We start from the raw sequence: 14,982 nt of genomic DNA on the forward strand, positions 1-14,982 counted from the left end.
CAAAGGTGGGCAGATCACAAGGTCAAGAGATCAAGACCCATCCTGGCCAACATGGTGAAATCCTATTTCTACTAAAAATACAAAAATTAGCTGGGCATGGTGGTACGTGCCTATAATCCCAGCTACTTGGGAGGCTGAGGCAGGAAAATCGTTTGAACCCAGGAGGCGGAGGTTGCAGTGAGCCGAGATCGTGCCACTGCACTCCAGCCTAGTGACAGAGCGAGACTCCATCTCAAAAAAGAAAGAAAAAAAAAAAAGTTAAACAATTAAAGTCATATTTTGCAATGAATGCATTGCTTTGAAATTCTTAGCAAAACTCTGTCCTTTATAAAAGTTCAATCCAATTTTTTACTTCAATAAATTTTTTCTTAAAAAGAAATTTATATTCTTTACTTATAGAAAAAAATTTTTATAGTAAATTTTTCTTGCTTTTTTTTTTTTTTCCTAGTTTGTATGCTAAATTAAAGTGGTACCAGTGTAAGTTTCTTCCAAAGGTATATTGAGGGATGCTGAGGTTTGGAGTACAATTGAACCCATCACACAGGTGGTGAGCATAGGACCCAAGAAGTAGTTTTTCAATCCTGGCCCACTCTGTCCCTCCCCGTTCTTATTTCCCAGTGTCTACTGTTCCCATGTTCACGCCAATGTGCACCTAATGCGTAGCTCCCACATATGAGTGAAAACAAGATATTCGGTTTCTGTTTCTGCCTTAGTTTCCTCAGGATAGTGGATTCCAGCTGTATCCATGTTGCTGCAAAGGACATGACTTTGTTCTTTTCATGACTGCATAGTACTCCATGGTGTATATGGAATTTTCCAATCTACCTTGGATTTTCAATCACCCAATCCTTGGGTGCACCTGGATTGACTCCATGTCTTTCTATTGTGAACAGTGCTGCAATGAACATACAGGTGCATGCATCTTTTTGTTACAATGATTTATTTTCCTTCAGGTATACCCCTAGTATAGTAATGGGGTTGCTGCATGTGGGATTACATGTGCCTGCCACCACGCCTGGCTAATTTTTATAGTTTTAGTAGAGACAGGGTTTCATCATGTTGGCCAGGCTGGTCTCAAACTCCTGGCTTCAGGTGATCCATCTGCCTCAGCCTCCCAAAATGCTGGGATTACAGGCGTGAGCCACCGCACCTGGCCAAGCACAAATCTTTTAACAGAAAAATGGAAATGAATCTTTCAGTGTCTTGTTTATTTAATTCATAAAATGCACTTATTTTGGATTCTATGAAATAATAAATATCTATGTGTGGTTAAGTGTTTGGTTGCCAGTCATTCACTTGTGATTATGGGTGGGAAGAGTTAAGATGGTGCAAAGAAACTTTAAAAGTGGTATGGGCTGGGCATGGTGGCTCACCCTGTAATCCCAGCACTTTGGGAGGCTGAGGTGGGTGGAGCACAAGGTCAGGAGCTTGAGATCAGCCTGGCCAATATGGTGAAATCCCATCCTTACTAAAAATACAAAAATTAGCTAGGTGTGGTGGTGGGCACCTGTAGTCCCAGCTACTCGGGAGGCTGAGGCAGGAGAGTCACTTGAACCCAGGAGGCGGAGGTTGCAATGAGCTGAGATCATGCCACTACACTCTAGCCTAGGCAACAGAGCAAGATTCCTTCTCAAAAAAAAAAAAAAGGTGATATGAACCACAGACAAACTACAATCAAGTAGAGTAAGACAAAGCATCTCAAAGTATACCATCAGTTAGTAGGCAATAACATGCAATTTCTAAAACCTAACTTAAATGCAGCTTTTAAAGAAATTTTAAATGTGTCAGTTTAGTCACATTTATTGAATAAACTTAGCAAATGGGTATCTCTTGAAAATGAGAGCTCCAGTGAATTAAAAAATGTAAAGTTCCCATTTCCTTTCTGTGTTAACACAGGTAATTATAATCTTCACTTAACATGCATAAGTCAACAGAACAACTCAGTATTTCACCAAATTATAAACAAGAATTATATTAAAGAAATGAAACCCAAAAGAGAAATGGTCATATAACTAACCTCAGTCAAGGAGTTCTCGCAGTTATTTGAAGTCTGTGGGTTTGAAGTAGGAATTCTTATGGGTGTTTTGGAAATATCTTTTCTGTTGAGTCCTATACTATTAAGATTTTCAATACAAGGTAACTCTGGGTCTGGCCTTATAGGAAGAGTGCTGAGAAAATATTTCATCCGCTCTTTCTCCATAAGGAGCTTGGTGCTGATCACTGCTATTTTCTTATTCGATCTGTAAAGACAGCAAAGACAAATGCTTAGTATTTCATTTTTCCTTAAATGATTCTTAACGACTTGCATTTTTAAAACAGTTGCCCGAGAGTAAACCAAATTACCCACTAAACACTGTTTTCACAAGAAGATGTGTGAGAGCCTACCTCTTGTAAGCAACTTTAATTTTAAAATCATTCTAAATAAGTATATTGCTTCTAAAGTGATTTCTACTGAGCAAGAAGTTCAAAGTCGACAGGGAAGAGAAATGGTTATCAGTGATGTACAGCTCAACAGGTAACCCAGCTGCCTTCTACAATAGCTCTACTTGTAAGATTCTACAGATTCCTTTAGAAATACTTGTATTTGAAGGGTAACTATATGGGAAAATGAATATGTTAATTTGCTTGACTATAAGAACGACTTCACTATAAATAATTATATCAAAACATCATGTTGTACTCCTTAAAGAATGTAGATTAAGAAAACTAAAATGAACAAAAATAATCTGGAAATACTTGTGTTTTGTAAACCAGTTTCAGGTTTCACCCTTGTACATTTCACTCATTATCCAAGAACACTTAAGTATTTGGCACTGAGGAATAACTCAGAGCAACAACTCCTGGGGGAGAACCAGATTGGTTGGTTGGTGATCCAAGAGAACTAAAGCATCTCTGAAGGCAATTAGCCCTCAGCACTGTGACCAAGGCACTGTAGGTGGGGCTTGTTCTTTCTGCCTTCCACATACCCCTTCAGGCTGAACATGGTGTTTTTCTTTTAACCACCTTGTGGATTACACTTCTTTTCATTCCTGTGATAATTATTCCCTATTTCACAAGGACAAGTTGCTGTAACTCCTTGAAAATGTTACACAAATAGTCTTTCTTGAGGCACCCTCTAGTGATAATACTAAAGATCACAATCAAAAACAGTTCTTGCCTCAGTGCCAGGATGTGCCCAGAGTAGAAGCACAACTCGACACTTTGGGTTTAGGTTGTGATCTACCAAAAAATAAACTCTTTAATATTTCTATTTAGGGAAATTCTGGCAATTTTATAACAAGATCACTTTATTAATTATAAAGCTTCAAAAATACTTAGTGAAAAAAACTAACAGGTCAGGTTAACTACATGAGACTTCGGGGAAAAAAGCCATACAAAAGCAAAAAAAAAAAAAAAAAAAAAAAGAGCATAGAGACAGAAACTATCCTTGAAGAACATTTTAAAGGTAAGATTATTTACTAACATTGTTTTCCAAAATTACATTATCAGATTAGCAGTCACTTCCTACTGATCTCCTGAAGCCATCTCACTAAAAATTATACTTTCAAAACAAATTAATGAGCTTAATTCATTTTCTGTTAGTGTGTTTTGACTTACTTCATTAAATTTTTTGACATGGAATTGTTAGCTTTCAATGCTACTGCAAAGGCTTCCTTATATTCTGCTAATTCGGTTGTAACCTCTTCATAAGCAGTTTTCATTTCGGAGAATTTACATTCCACATCTGTAAGTGTGAGTTCCTTCTTATTTAGTGAAGCTATATTATCCTTGTTTAACTGCTCTAATTGTTTTTCATATTTTGCTTGTTCCTAAAACAAATGAAAAGAATACACTTTTAAAACAATTATAACCTAATTACCATATGTTTGCTGCCTTTCATTTTGAGTCAGTGATTCAAAGAGCAATTTTGAATATGTTAAAAAGAGGCTGAAGCTTAAAATATTTATCAGCACTATCAACAAAACTAATAACTGAATTCAGAATTAAATCTGATTTATAAAAATTTGAAATCATAATTATGTTAGTATTAATGTAATCTGGTCCTATAAAAAGTAATAGAATCCATTTATAATTTTAAAAAGTGAACAATGAACAACGTAGCTTAAGACCAATCCAAAAGTATCACATAATTTCTAAATCACAGTTTTATCTTATGCCAGTTGGTCTTAATCATCAAATGACTCTATAGTGAGAATCATTACTTTGAAATACTGATTTTGTTATAATAATAATGTAAATTTAAATATTTAAAAGAAAAAAAAGATGCCACTTGTTTTCTAGAACTCTACAAAGCAAATTGCTCTAAGGGAGGCAGAGGAAACACAATATATACATATTCAAAATATAATTTGCAGTGAAACAAATGAAAGCACATTACAGATAAACTTACCTGACTTTAAAAACTAACCTGTAAATGGGTTTCTTCTAATTTTTCTATTATCTGCATTGTCCTTTCATCTAGCTCTGATTTATATTCTTGTACTTTACCAAGTTCTACCATATTGTTTTCCATATGTGTCTTAAGAGTTAATACTTCTTCTTCCAACATCTTTTTATCCTCCTCAAGTTTTTCACATTTCTCTTGTATTTTTCTCATAGATAAAAACTCCTGTTGAAGAACTTGATTGTCTTTAGCCAAATTGACACATTTTGAAGACACAGCTTCCTTCTCGGCCGTAAGATCATCAAACTGCATGAATAAAATAATAGAGCTTGATAGTGAAGCAGGCTTCGAATAATCTAATACAAAACCAGTAACAAATTTTGAAATGCATTTACTTGCAATAACATGTTATCAATAATGTAGCACAGTCTTCAAATGTGAACCCTTAAATTACTCAGAATTTTAAGAGCGAAGTTAAAGCTACCATGAGTCACAAAAATACACGCTCTACTATCATCATCTTTGCCACAGAACACCTGCGCTTGATCTTTTCATTTTTCCGACGATTTGTTTTTGTTCCTCCTGAAACGGCACTGAGTGGGTCTCTCAGTGAAAAGTGTCCAACCCCTTCCTCACGGCCACTCCCCAAAATTTGTCAAAAAAAGTTTCACAGCTATCACATCGTTATTTAGGCCAAAGTGGTTTCTTAGTGAAAACTGTCCAACCCCTTTCGTCACGGCCACTCCCCAAAATTTGTCAAAAAAAGTTTCAGAGCTACCACATTGTTATTTAGGCCAAGGTGGTCTCTTAGTGAAAAGTGTCCAACCCCTTCCGTCACGGCCACTCCCCAAAATTTGTCAAAAAAAGTTTCAGAGCTATCACATTGTTATTTAGGCCAAAGTGATCTCCTAGTGAAAAGTGTCTAACCCCTTCCCTCACAGCCACTCCCCAAAATTTGTCAAAAAAAGTTTCAGAGCTATCACATTGAGTTATTTAGGCCAAAGTCAATAAATTGCTCTCAGAATAAGACTTTGAAAATAATATGATACTCTAGGCTAGGCCTGGTGGCTCATGCCTGTAATCCTAGCACTTTAGGAGGTTGTGGCAGAAAGATCACTGGAGGCCAGGAATTTGAGATCAGCCAGAGCAACATAGTGAGACACTCATCTCTACAAAACAATTTTTTAAAATTAGCCAGGCATGGTGGCTCAGGCCTGTAGACCCAGCTAGTTGGGAGACTGAGGCAAAAGGATGGCTTGTACTCAGAGTTCAGGGCTGCAGTGAATTATGAACACATCCCTGCACTTCTGCCTGGATGACAGACAAAGACCATATCTCAAAAAACCACAAAATAATGAATCCTGTAAATAAGGATTCTGATGCCATAAGGCTTTTCCTAAACTGCAAATGTTTCATGCTAATTTGAATTGAATTTTAAGAAGTAATGATTCTTGGGGTAAAGGCCATAGAATACAGCACCTAGAAATAAATCCACATATTTACAGCCAACTGATTTTGGACTAAGGTGCCAAGAACATACATTAGGGAAAGGACACCCTCTTCAAATGAAAGGCACTGGGAAAACTATCCATATGGAGAATGACACTAGCTTCCTATCTAGCACCATATAGCAAAATAAACTCAGAATCAATTGATGACTGAAATGTAAGGCCCAAAATTATCAAACTACTATAAGTAAAGATAGGGAAAATGCTTCAGGACATTAGTCTGCACGAAGATTTCTATGGGTAAGACATCAGAAGCCCAGGCAAAAAACAAACGATAGACAAACAGTACTACAACTGAGTGAAGAGAAAACCTGTAGAATGGAAGAAAATATTTTCAAGCTATTCATCTAATAAAAGGTAAATATCCAAAATATACAAGGAACTCAAACACCCTCACAGTATAAAAAATAATCTGAGTTCAAAACTGCGCAAAAGATCTGATTAGTTTTTCTTTTTTTAAGAAAAAAAGAAATACAAATGGCCAATAAATACATTTAAAAATGTTCAGTATCACTAATCATCAGGGAAATACAAATCAAACCTAAAATGTGATATACTCTTGCTCCATTTCGAATAAATGGCTATCATAGAAAAGACAAAAAATAACAAATGCTGGTGAGGTTTCAGAGAACAGTAAACTCTTACATGGTGTTGGTGGGAAGGTAAATTAGTGAAGCCACTTAGAAAACAACATGAGGATTTCTCAAAAAACTAATAATGGAACTGTCGAGGGATCCAGCAACCCCACTACCGGGTATTCAGGCAATAGAAAAAAACCAATAGATTACAAAGATACCTGTCCTCATATGTTCATTGTAGCACTATTCACAACAACTGATGTAATAAATCAACCTACATGTCTATCAACAAATGAATGGACCAAAAATCGTGGTACACATACACAATGGAACACTATTCACCATGTAAAAAAATGAAATCCTCTTATTTGTGGCCATTTGGATCAGTCTGGAGGATATTATATTAAGTGCAGACACAGAAAGATACATACCGTACATTCGCACTCATGTGTGGGAGCTAAAGAAAAATTGAGGCTGGGCATGGTGGCTCACACCTGTAATCCCAGCACTTTGGGAGGCTGAGGCAGGTGGATCATGAGGTCAGGAAATCGAGACCATCCTGGCTAACATGGTGAAACCCCGTCTCTACTAAAAATACAAAAAATTAGCTGGGCGTGGTGGCGGGCGCCTGTAGTCCCAGCTACTCGGGAGGCTGAGGTAGGAGAATGGCGCGAACCCAGGAGGTGGAGTTTGCAGTGAGCTGTGATCGCACCACTGCACTCCAGCCCGGGCAACACAGCAAAACTCCATCTCAAAAAAAAAAGAAAAGAGTAATTGAGGGCTGGGCAACACGGCTGATGCCTGTAATTTCCTAGCACTTTGAAAGACCAAGGCAGGAGAATCACCTGAGACCAAAAGCTCCAGAGCAGCCTGAGCAACACAGAGAGACATCTCTACAAAGTGAAAAATCAGACAAGTGCAATGGTGCATGTCCACAATCCCAGCTGCTCAGGAGGCTGAGGTGGGAGGATCACATGAGCCCAAGAGTTTGAGGCTGCAGTGAGCTATGATCAAATCACTGTCTCTAGTCTGGGTGACTACAGTTGCCCGGAGACCAGACTTCACTAGCAAGACCTCGTCTCTTAACAACAATAAAAAAGCTCATAAAGATAGGGGATGGGAGTCTGGTTAATGGATACAGAATTACAGTTAGATAAGAGGAATGAGTTCTGGTGGTCTGTGGCATTGTAGGCAAATATGGTTAACTATGATTTATTGTATATTTTTAAAAAGCTAGAAGATTTTGAATGTTCACAATTCAAAGAAATGAGAAATGGTTGAAGTAGTAAATATGCTAGTTGGCTTGATCATTACGCACTATATACGTGTATCAAAATGTCACTCTATAGCCCAAAATTATGTATATACATGTCAATTAAAACAAAAGAGAAGCTATATTTATCCCATCAAAAGAATAGAATATGGGCCATCCTTACTGACTTCCTTCTAATGAATAGAATGCAGTAAAAGGGATACCATGTGGCTTCCCTATCTCAGACTGCTTTCCCTTCAAACTCAGCCCCCAGATTGTGAGAGAGATCAGACCACAGAGACAGCCTGGGAGTGCCAGTGTCAGTGTTCATGCTGCCTGCCCCAAGCAAGGTTCCAGCCAATGGCCAGCATCAACCATCAAACGCATGGGTGAGCAAAGCTTCAGATGATGCCATTTCCCCAAATGATCAGCTGTTCCTAGGGAAGCTGAGGGGAGCAGAGGCAAGCTGTCCTGGCCAAGCTTTTTCCAAACCACAGGTTCATGAACTAAATAAATGTTTTTCTTTTAAGCTAAAAATCTCTGAGTAATTGTTAGAAAAATAAGTTTTAAAAAAAGACAACAAGAAACATAACTTATACAGCAGAAAAGACTCTCCTTTAAAGTAGGATCTAATAAATGTTGAGATTAATTTATTGATGACAAACATTGAGAAGCAGCAGATAACCAGGAAAGAGACATAAGCTGCTGAAGAGGAACTTTTCCTAAAACCCCCTTCAATTACGAACTCTGATAATAAGGCAAGGGTGTCTCCTTACAATTTCCCCTCAAGTTATAGACTGCGAAGCAAGAAGACATATGATTTGAAAAACAACTAGAAATACCTGGTTACATAACCAAAATCAGATATTTATGTGATTTCAATTAACGAAAGTTCTAAAAGAAGCTTTGATCCGGGCACGGTGGCTCACGCCTGTAATCCCAGCTTGGGAGGCCGAGGCGGGCGGATCATGAGGTCAGGAGATCAAGACCATCCTGGCTAACAGGGTCAAACCCCATCTCTACTAAAAATACAAAACATTAGCTGGCCGTGGTGGGCGCCTGTAGTCCCAGCTACTCAGGAGGCTGAGGCAGGAGAACGGCACAAACCCGGGAGGCGGAGCTTGCAGTGAGCCGAGATTGCGCCACTGCACTCCAGCCTGGGTGACAGAGCAGGGCTCCATCTAAAAAAAAAAAAAAGAAAAAACAAAAAAGAGAAGAAGCTTTGAGTATTTATTAATCAGTCTAGTATTCAATTTTCATTTTCCTTTTTCTCAATGAGGAGGAAATAAGGAGAACACTATGGAATGATTTTTAGACTTCACAAAAGTAAAATAAACATAGTGAGGTTTGAGTGTTAAGACATCAAATGCAATTTCTCCTTTACCTTACTCCAAGCCTGTTTGTATGGAGAAGTTAAGACAATCCCATCTCTATGTTATACCACAATGCTTCTCTATAGCACATAACTTGGCTCTGATATTTTGAAATTCAAAATACCAATCTACCATTTGTCTCTGATAAATTGCTGAATATTACCTGATTTTTAACTGCTGCGCTCCTAAAACTTTTCTTGGAATGAGTTAAACTTTTTATTCCAAGAATCCTCTAGTAAGCTAGAAAGCAGAGCTGTGCATCTCTGTTTCAGTCAAAGGAGGTCAATACAGAAACTGTGGTTTCTGAGAATGCAAGATCTGCACCAAGAAAAGGATTAGCCACAGTGCTACTCAAGAGAACCAGCTACCACGTGGCAAGAGGATCTGCGAACTGGAAGATGATGACTTCACTTGGTTTCCACTGAGGAAAGCTGGCAGCTCAGACTTAAACTTCTCCTTCCTGGATGGTAAATATCTATGGATGATTCTATGAATTATAATGAATTAGTAAAACATAATGCACTAAACAGTAGACTATGTCAGCAGATCCTGTGACCAAAATTTACTGAAAACGAAACTATAGAGGGAGGCACTGGATAAGAGACTAAAGGTTTAAATGGAGAAAAAAAAGAAAGAAAGTGTGTCTTGTAAGCCTGACTTGCCATTGTGTCTTAGAGTAAGTAAGGTATAAGCTGACCACAGACTCCTTTGAGACACAAAAGGTGAAGTTAAAGATATTTCACTACATTTAATTTTTATTATGACATTAGACAACTGGTAATATGCAACATGATTGAAAAAAACCTTTTCATTAAATTTGATTTGGTCCTAGTATAAGAATAGACATAAACAAACTAAGAATTGATAATCTAAAAATAAGCCTGCACATTTACAATTGATTTTATACAAGGTTAACAAAAAAACAGAATGGGAAAAGAATAGTCTTTTCAATAAATGGTGTTGGAACAACTGGGTATACATGTGCAAAAAATATATATATAAAGTTGGACTCTCACCTAATACCATATCTAAAAATTAACTCAAAATAAAACAGTTAACTGTAACAGCTAAAACTGTAAAACTCTCAGAAAAAAACATTGGTATAAATCTTTGTGACTGCATTTGGCAGTTTTCTTAGCCTTGACTCCAAAGCAAAAATGGATTCAATGGACTTCAAAATTGAAAACCGCTGGGCCTGAGAAGACAGTATCAAGAAGTGAAAAGGTAAGACACTGAGTAGAAGAAAGTATTTGAAAAGCATATATCTAATAAGGGACTTACATATATAGGATATAGAATTCATAAATAATAAGATAACCCAATTTTAAAAATGGGCAAAGATTTTGAATAGATATTTCTGCAAAGAAGATATAAAGATGGATAATAAGCACATTAATAGATGCTTAATGTAGTTAGTCATTAGGAAAATGTAAATCACAACCACCTTGTGGTATCACTTCACACCACAGGATGAAATCTTTGTTCAATAAAAAAGAGAAAATAAGTGTTAGGAAAAATGTAAAGAAATTAAAACCCTTATCCAATGCTGCTGGGAATGTAAAGTGGTGCAGTCACTTTGGAAAACTGGCAGCTCCTCAAAAGGTTAAGCATGAAGTTACCATATGACCCAGAAATTCCAGTCATTAATTATATACTCCAGAAAAATAAAAACATATGCAAGCACAAAAACTTATACAGCAGCATTATTAATAAAGTCAAGAAGTGGAAAGAACCCAAAGGTCCATCACCTCACGAATGGATACATAAAATGTTTAATGTATCCATACAGTGGAATATTACTCAGCAATAAGAAGAAATTAAGTACTGATACTGATAGAAGCAGGAGACAGCAAAATGCCTAGGCAGATACAGCACAGTCCCCAGAGAATCTCCAACCAGGCCCACAAGTGTCTACACCAGACAAAACATTTGGTGCAGATAAGGGAACCGGCACAGGGTTTTGCCTGGACATGCCAGCAGCGGACCAGAGGCCCACATGCACTGGGGGGTTGGGGTGGAGCCACCAGGAATTCATGCCTTATGCAGAGGAGGAGCCTGGCCTCTTCAGCTCATGTGTGCTGGTCCTGGTATTCAACTGTGAGGTGGAAATCTGATTGCAGGACCCTTCTCTTTGCTGAGAGCTTCCCTTTCACTTAATAAATTCTGTCCTCCTCACCCTTCAATGTGTCCACGTGCCTAATTTTTCCTGATCATGAGAAGAACCCAGATTTAGCTGAATTAAGGAGCAAAAATCCTGCATCAATACCTGCTATAGCACAGATGCATCATGAAAAATTATGCTGAGTGAAATAAGCCAGTCACAGTAGACCACTTGCTTTTTATTTCAGAGGCTTATAGGCAAATCTATACAAAGAAGGTGGGTGGTTACCTAGGGCTGAGGGAGGAACAGAAAACTAGTGAATATGGCTAAATGATATGGGGTTTGTTTTTAGGGTGATGAAAATATTCTAAAATTGATTGTAATGATGATTGCATAACTCTCTGAAAATACGAAAAGTCAATGACTTGTATATTTTAAATGAGTGAATTGCACGGTGTGTTAATTATTTCTCAATAAACCTGTTGCACCCCAAAATTTATTTGATACTAGTGATCTGGAGACATGGGCTGCTTGGTTTCAGACCACTGGCCAGGGTTCAAGACATAAGAGAATCAACAGCATGTCTTATAAGATGTATAGTGTGTATATATATATATATATATATTTTTTTTTTTAAGTATCCTTTTTATTAGCATCAAGTCTGTAAAATTAAATGAAAAATCTTTCACCGCTTAAAGCACTGAGAGATTTATATTGAGGAGAAAGACCTTGTATTCTTTTGCCCCAGTTTCTATCTAAAGGGTCTGGGAATCACACCCTTCAAATTATCAAATCTCATCAGACAGGTTTTATTAACTCTTATGATGTGGCTTACTTTCTAACGTGATTCTGGTACAGCATCACAGAGAGAAGAAGCTGAAAAAAATCAAAGTATTTTACCCCCAGATATATATATATTTTTGACACATTTTGAAATGGCTGTTGCAGGACCAAGAAATTGAAATGACTGTACAAAGCTGTCTTCTGTGGGGGAAACTGCATCTGTAAGAAGTCTTCATTAATGTAGCCCAATCTCTCCCTTTCTAGGTCTTCCCAGATCTAGGGAAGATTAACTAAGAGCCTGATGCATTTAAAGTCTGAAAAGATATTTTTACCCTCTATTTTCTCTGAGGGCTGCCAGCTATGAGGCTTTGTCTACATAATAAGAACCTTAACCTCCGTAACCACCTTATCTTAATTAAGGCCTTCCTTTCTACCTATTTCCAGTTTTAGACAACAGATTTTCTTTACCAATTGTCACCTAAAGAATCCCCAAAACCCACCTATGACTTGTTAGCCCCTCCTTTTTGATGTCCCACTTTTAGGCTGAGCCAATGTCTGCCTTCCTCATATTGATTTATGATTTTCCCTACACCTTCTGTCTGCTGGAAATGTACAAAACCAAAACCAAACTGTAATCTGACTGTCTCATGAAACTTTCTCAAGAGCTCTGGAGATTCAGTAATCCAGGGCCACAGTCACCATATTGGCTCAGAATCAACCTCCTTAAACATATTATGGCTGAATTTGGGTTTATCCATCATTAATATTTCCCCAAATTACATAATTTTAATCCCCAAACTGATTTAAAATTACCTTATGTTGGAATATAAATTATCCTATTACAAAGATACATGTATTTGTATGTTCATTGCAGCACTATTCACAATAGCAAAGAAATGGAGTCAACCCAGATGTCCATCAATGATAGACAGGATAAAAAAAATGTGGTATATATACGTCATGGAATACTATGGAGCCATACAAATGAGATCATGCTCCTTGCAAGACATGGATGAACTTGAAGCTGTTATCCTCAGCAAACTAACTCAGGAACAAAAAACCAAACACTTCATCTTCTCACTTATAAGTAGGAGCTGAATGATGAGAACACATGCACTTGGGGTGGGGAACAACAAACACCTGGGCCTGTTTGGGTCAGGAGGGAGAGCATCAATATTAATAGCTAACACCTGCGGGGCTTAATACATAGGTGATGGATTGATAGGTGCAGCAAACCACCATGGCACACGTTTACCTATGTAACAAACCTGCACGTCTCGCACATGTAATCTAGACCTTAAGATAAAATAATTATTTTTAATTACCTTCTGTTTTAGCTTCTTAAACAGAATATCCATTTTCAGTTGATCTGTATTTAAGTCTCCATGGCAACTGAAGTCTTCATTTCCAAATACATTTAACATATTTATTGTCATTTCTAGGCATTTCTTATATCTGCAGAAATGTACAGAAGTAGTAAGTCAAGTATTTGTAAGAGTAAATATTTAATAATTGTTTAAACAGATATTATGTTATGGCATATCAAAGAAACAAATCTATAAACTATGATCCTCTCAGTTTCAACTGAACATAGTTTGAAAATATTCTATATGAAATTATAATCTTAGATAAATAATATGAACAACAATTTTATGGCATACATAGCAGGTAAAGTGATACGATAGCCATACAGTTTTTTTTGAGATGGAATTTCACTCTTGTTGCTCAGGCTGAAGTGCGATGGCGTGATGATGGCTTACTGCCACTTCTGCTTCCTGGGTTCAAGTGATTCTCTTGTCTCAGCCTCCCAAGTAGCTGGGATTACAGGCATGTGCCACCATCCCTGGCTAATTTTGTATTTTTAGTAGAGATGAGGTTCACCATTTTGGTCAGGCTGGTTTTGGACTCCTGACCTCAAATGATCTACCTGCCTTGGCCTCCCAAATTGCTGGGATTACAGGCATGAGCCACCACACCTGGCCTAACCATACAGGTTTTTATAAATAAACTATTCACATCCATTTTGGTATGCTAAGATAAAATGACCTATTAGTAAATATACGCCATAACCCAGAGATGAGTAACTAAGATAAAAAAAAGTAAAACACATACATGTTTGAAAAAGACACAAAAATACATTTTGATATCCGATGACCACAGTCTATAACAAGAAAAAAAAGTACACACAAAAAGCATCAAGAAGGTCATTCAATGTAGAGAAAGAGAAGTAAGGAAACATCTTTAATATCTGAGTTGAGGAGAAAAAGAAAACAGGCAGTTTTAGAAAAAAGGAAAGGTGGAGACAGATATGTGATGATTTAAAGACTTTGAAGAAGAGATCTAGAGATCTTTACTGACATAATCCAACAAAATGAAAGAGATACAAAACCATGTAGAGAAAGACAATGACAGAAAAATGTTGAATAGAATCAGAGAACCAACTTAAGTGCTCAGTAAATAAATAGAAAACTAGCTGTGTTCAGGACTTCAAAGACACATTCCATTTTTTTTTTTTAATCTGTGATCAAAACATGAATGGTCTTTTACTCTTTTTCTTTAGGTTATACATATATTTATACATATGTATAATTTATTTCTGTAAAACAAGTTTAGTAAGATGTATACTTCATGTATACAATGGAGGAACCCATGTAAAATGAGTAAATTTCCATGATATGTTTTATATCTAAAAGCAAAAGAAAGAAGCAGAAACCAAATACAAGCTATATATCAAGATAAATTTTGATGTTAAAGAATGACACAAATAGGTCTTTAAAAAATATGAATGCAGCAGAGAAGAACACTGTAAAAGGAAGAAAAGATGACCAAATACAGCAAAAATATCTTCAGAAATAAAAATTCAAACTAGGTCATGAAGAGTGCACTTGACATCACATGCCCAAAGCATTGTCATTATTGTTTTCAAAACCATTAAAGAATACGTTGCCAAGCACAATGGCTCATGCCTCACTTTGGGAGGCCGAGGCAGGTGGATCATGAGGT

At 37.0% G+C, this 14,982-nt stretch overlaps 1 protein-coding gene across 25 annotated transcripts in view; it reads right to left on the bottom strand.

Annotated features, from left to right (window-relative positions):
• LOC102119531 (ankyrin repeat domain-containing protein 18A) overlaps nt 1–14,982 on the bottom strand; it is an 81,849-nt gene that overhangs the window by 32,998 nt on the left and 33,869 nt on the right. For all 25 annotated transcript variants that reach the window (XR_012424931.1, XR_012424933.1, XR_012424932.1 and 22 more), the window contains 4 exons: nt 13,305–13,434; nt 4,409–4,690; nt 3,598–3,809; nt 2,018–2,240 (listed from right to left, as the gene is read on the bottom strand). Coding sequence is in view for 20 of the 25 variants with exons in the window: in XM_045372927.3 (XP_045228862.2) it covers nt 2,018–2,240; nt 3,598–3,809; nt 4,409–4,690; nt 13,305–13,434 (847 nt within the window). In the remaining 5 variants the exon portion in view is untranslated. The remainder of the gene's footprint in view (nt 1–2,017; nt 2,241–3,597; nt 3,810–4,408; nt 4,691–13,304; nt 13,435–14,982) is intronic.

This window comes from Macaca fascicularis, chromosome 15 (genome assembly GCF_037993035.2).
Source record: "Macaca fascicularis isolate 582-1 chromosome 15, T2T-MFA8v1.1".
Taxonomy (NCBI): Eukaryota; Metazoa; Chordata; class Mammalia; order Primates; family Cercopithecidae; genus Macaca; species Macaca fascicularis.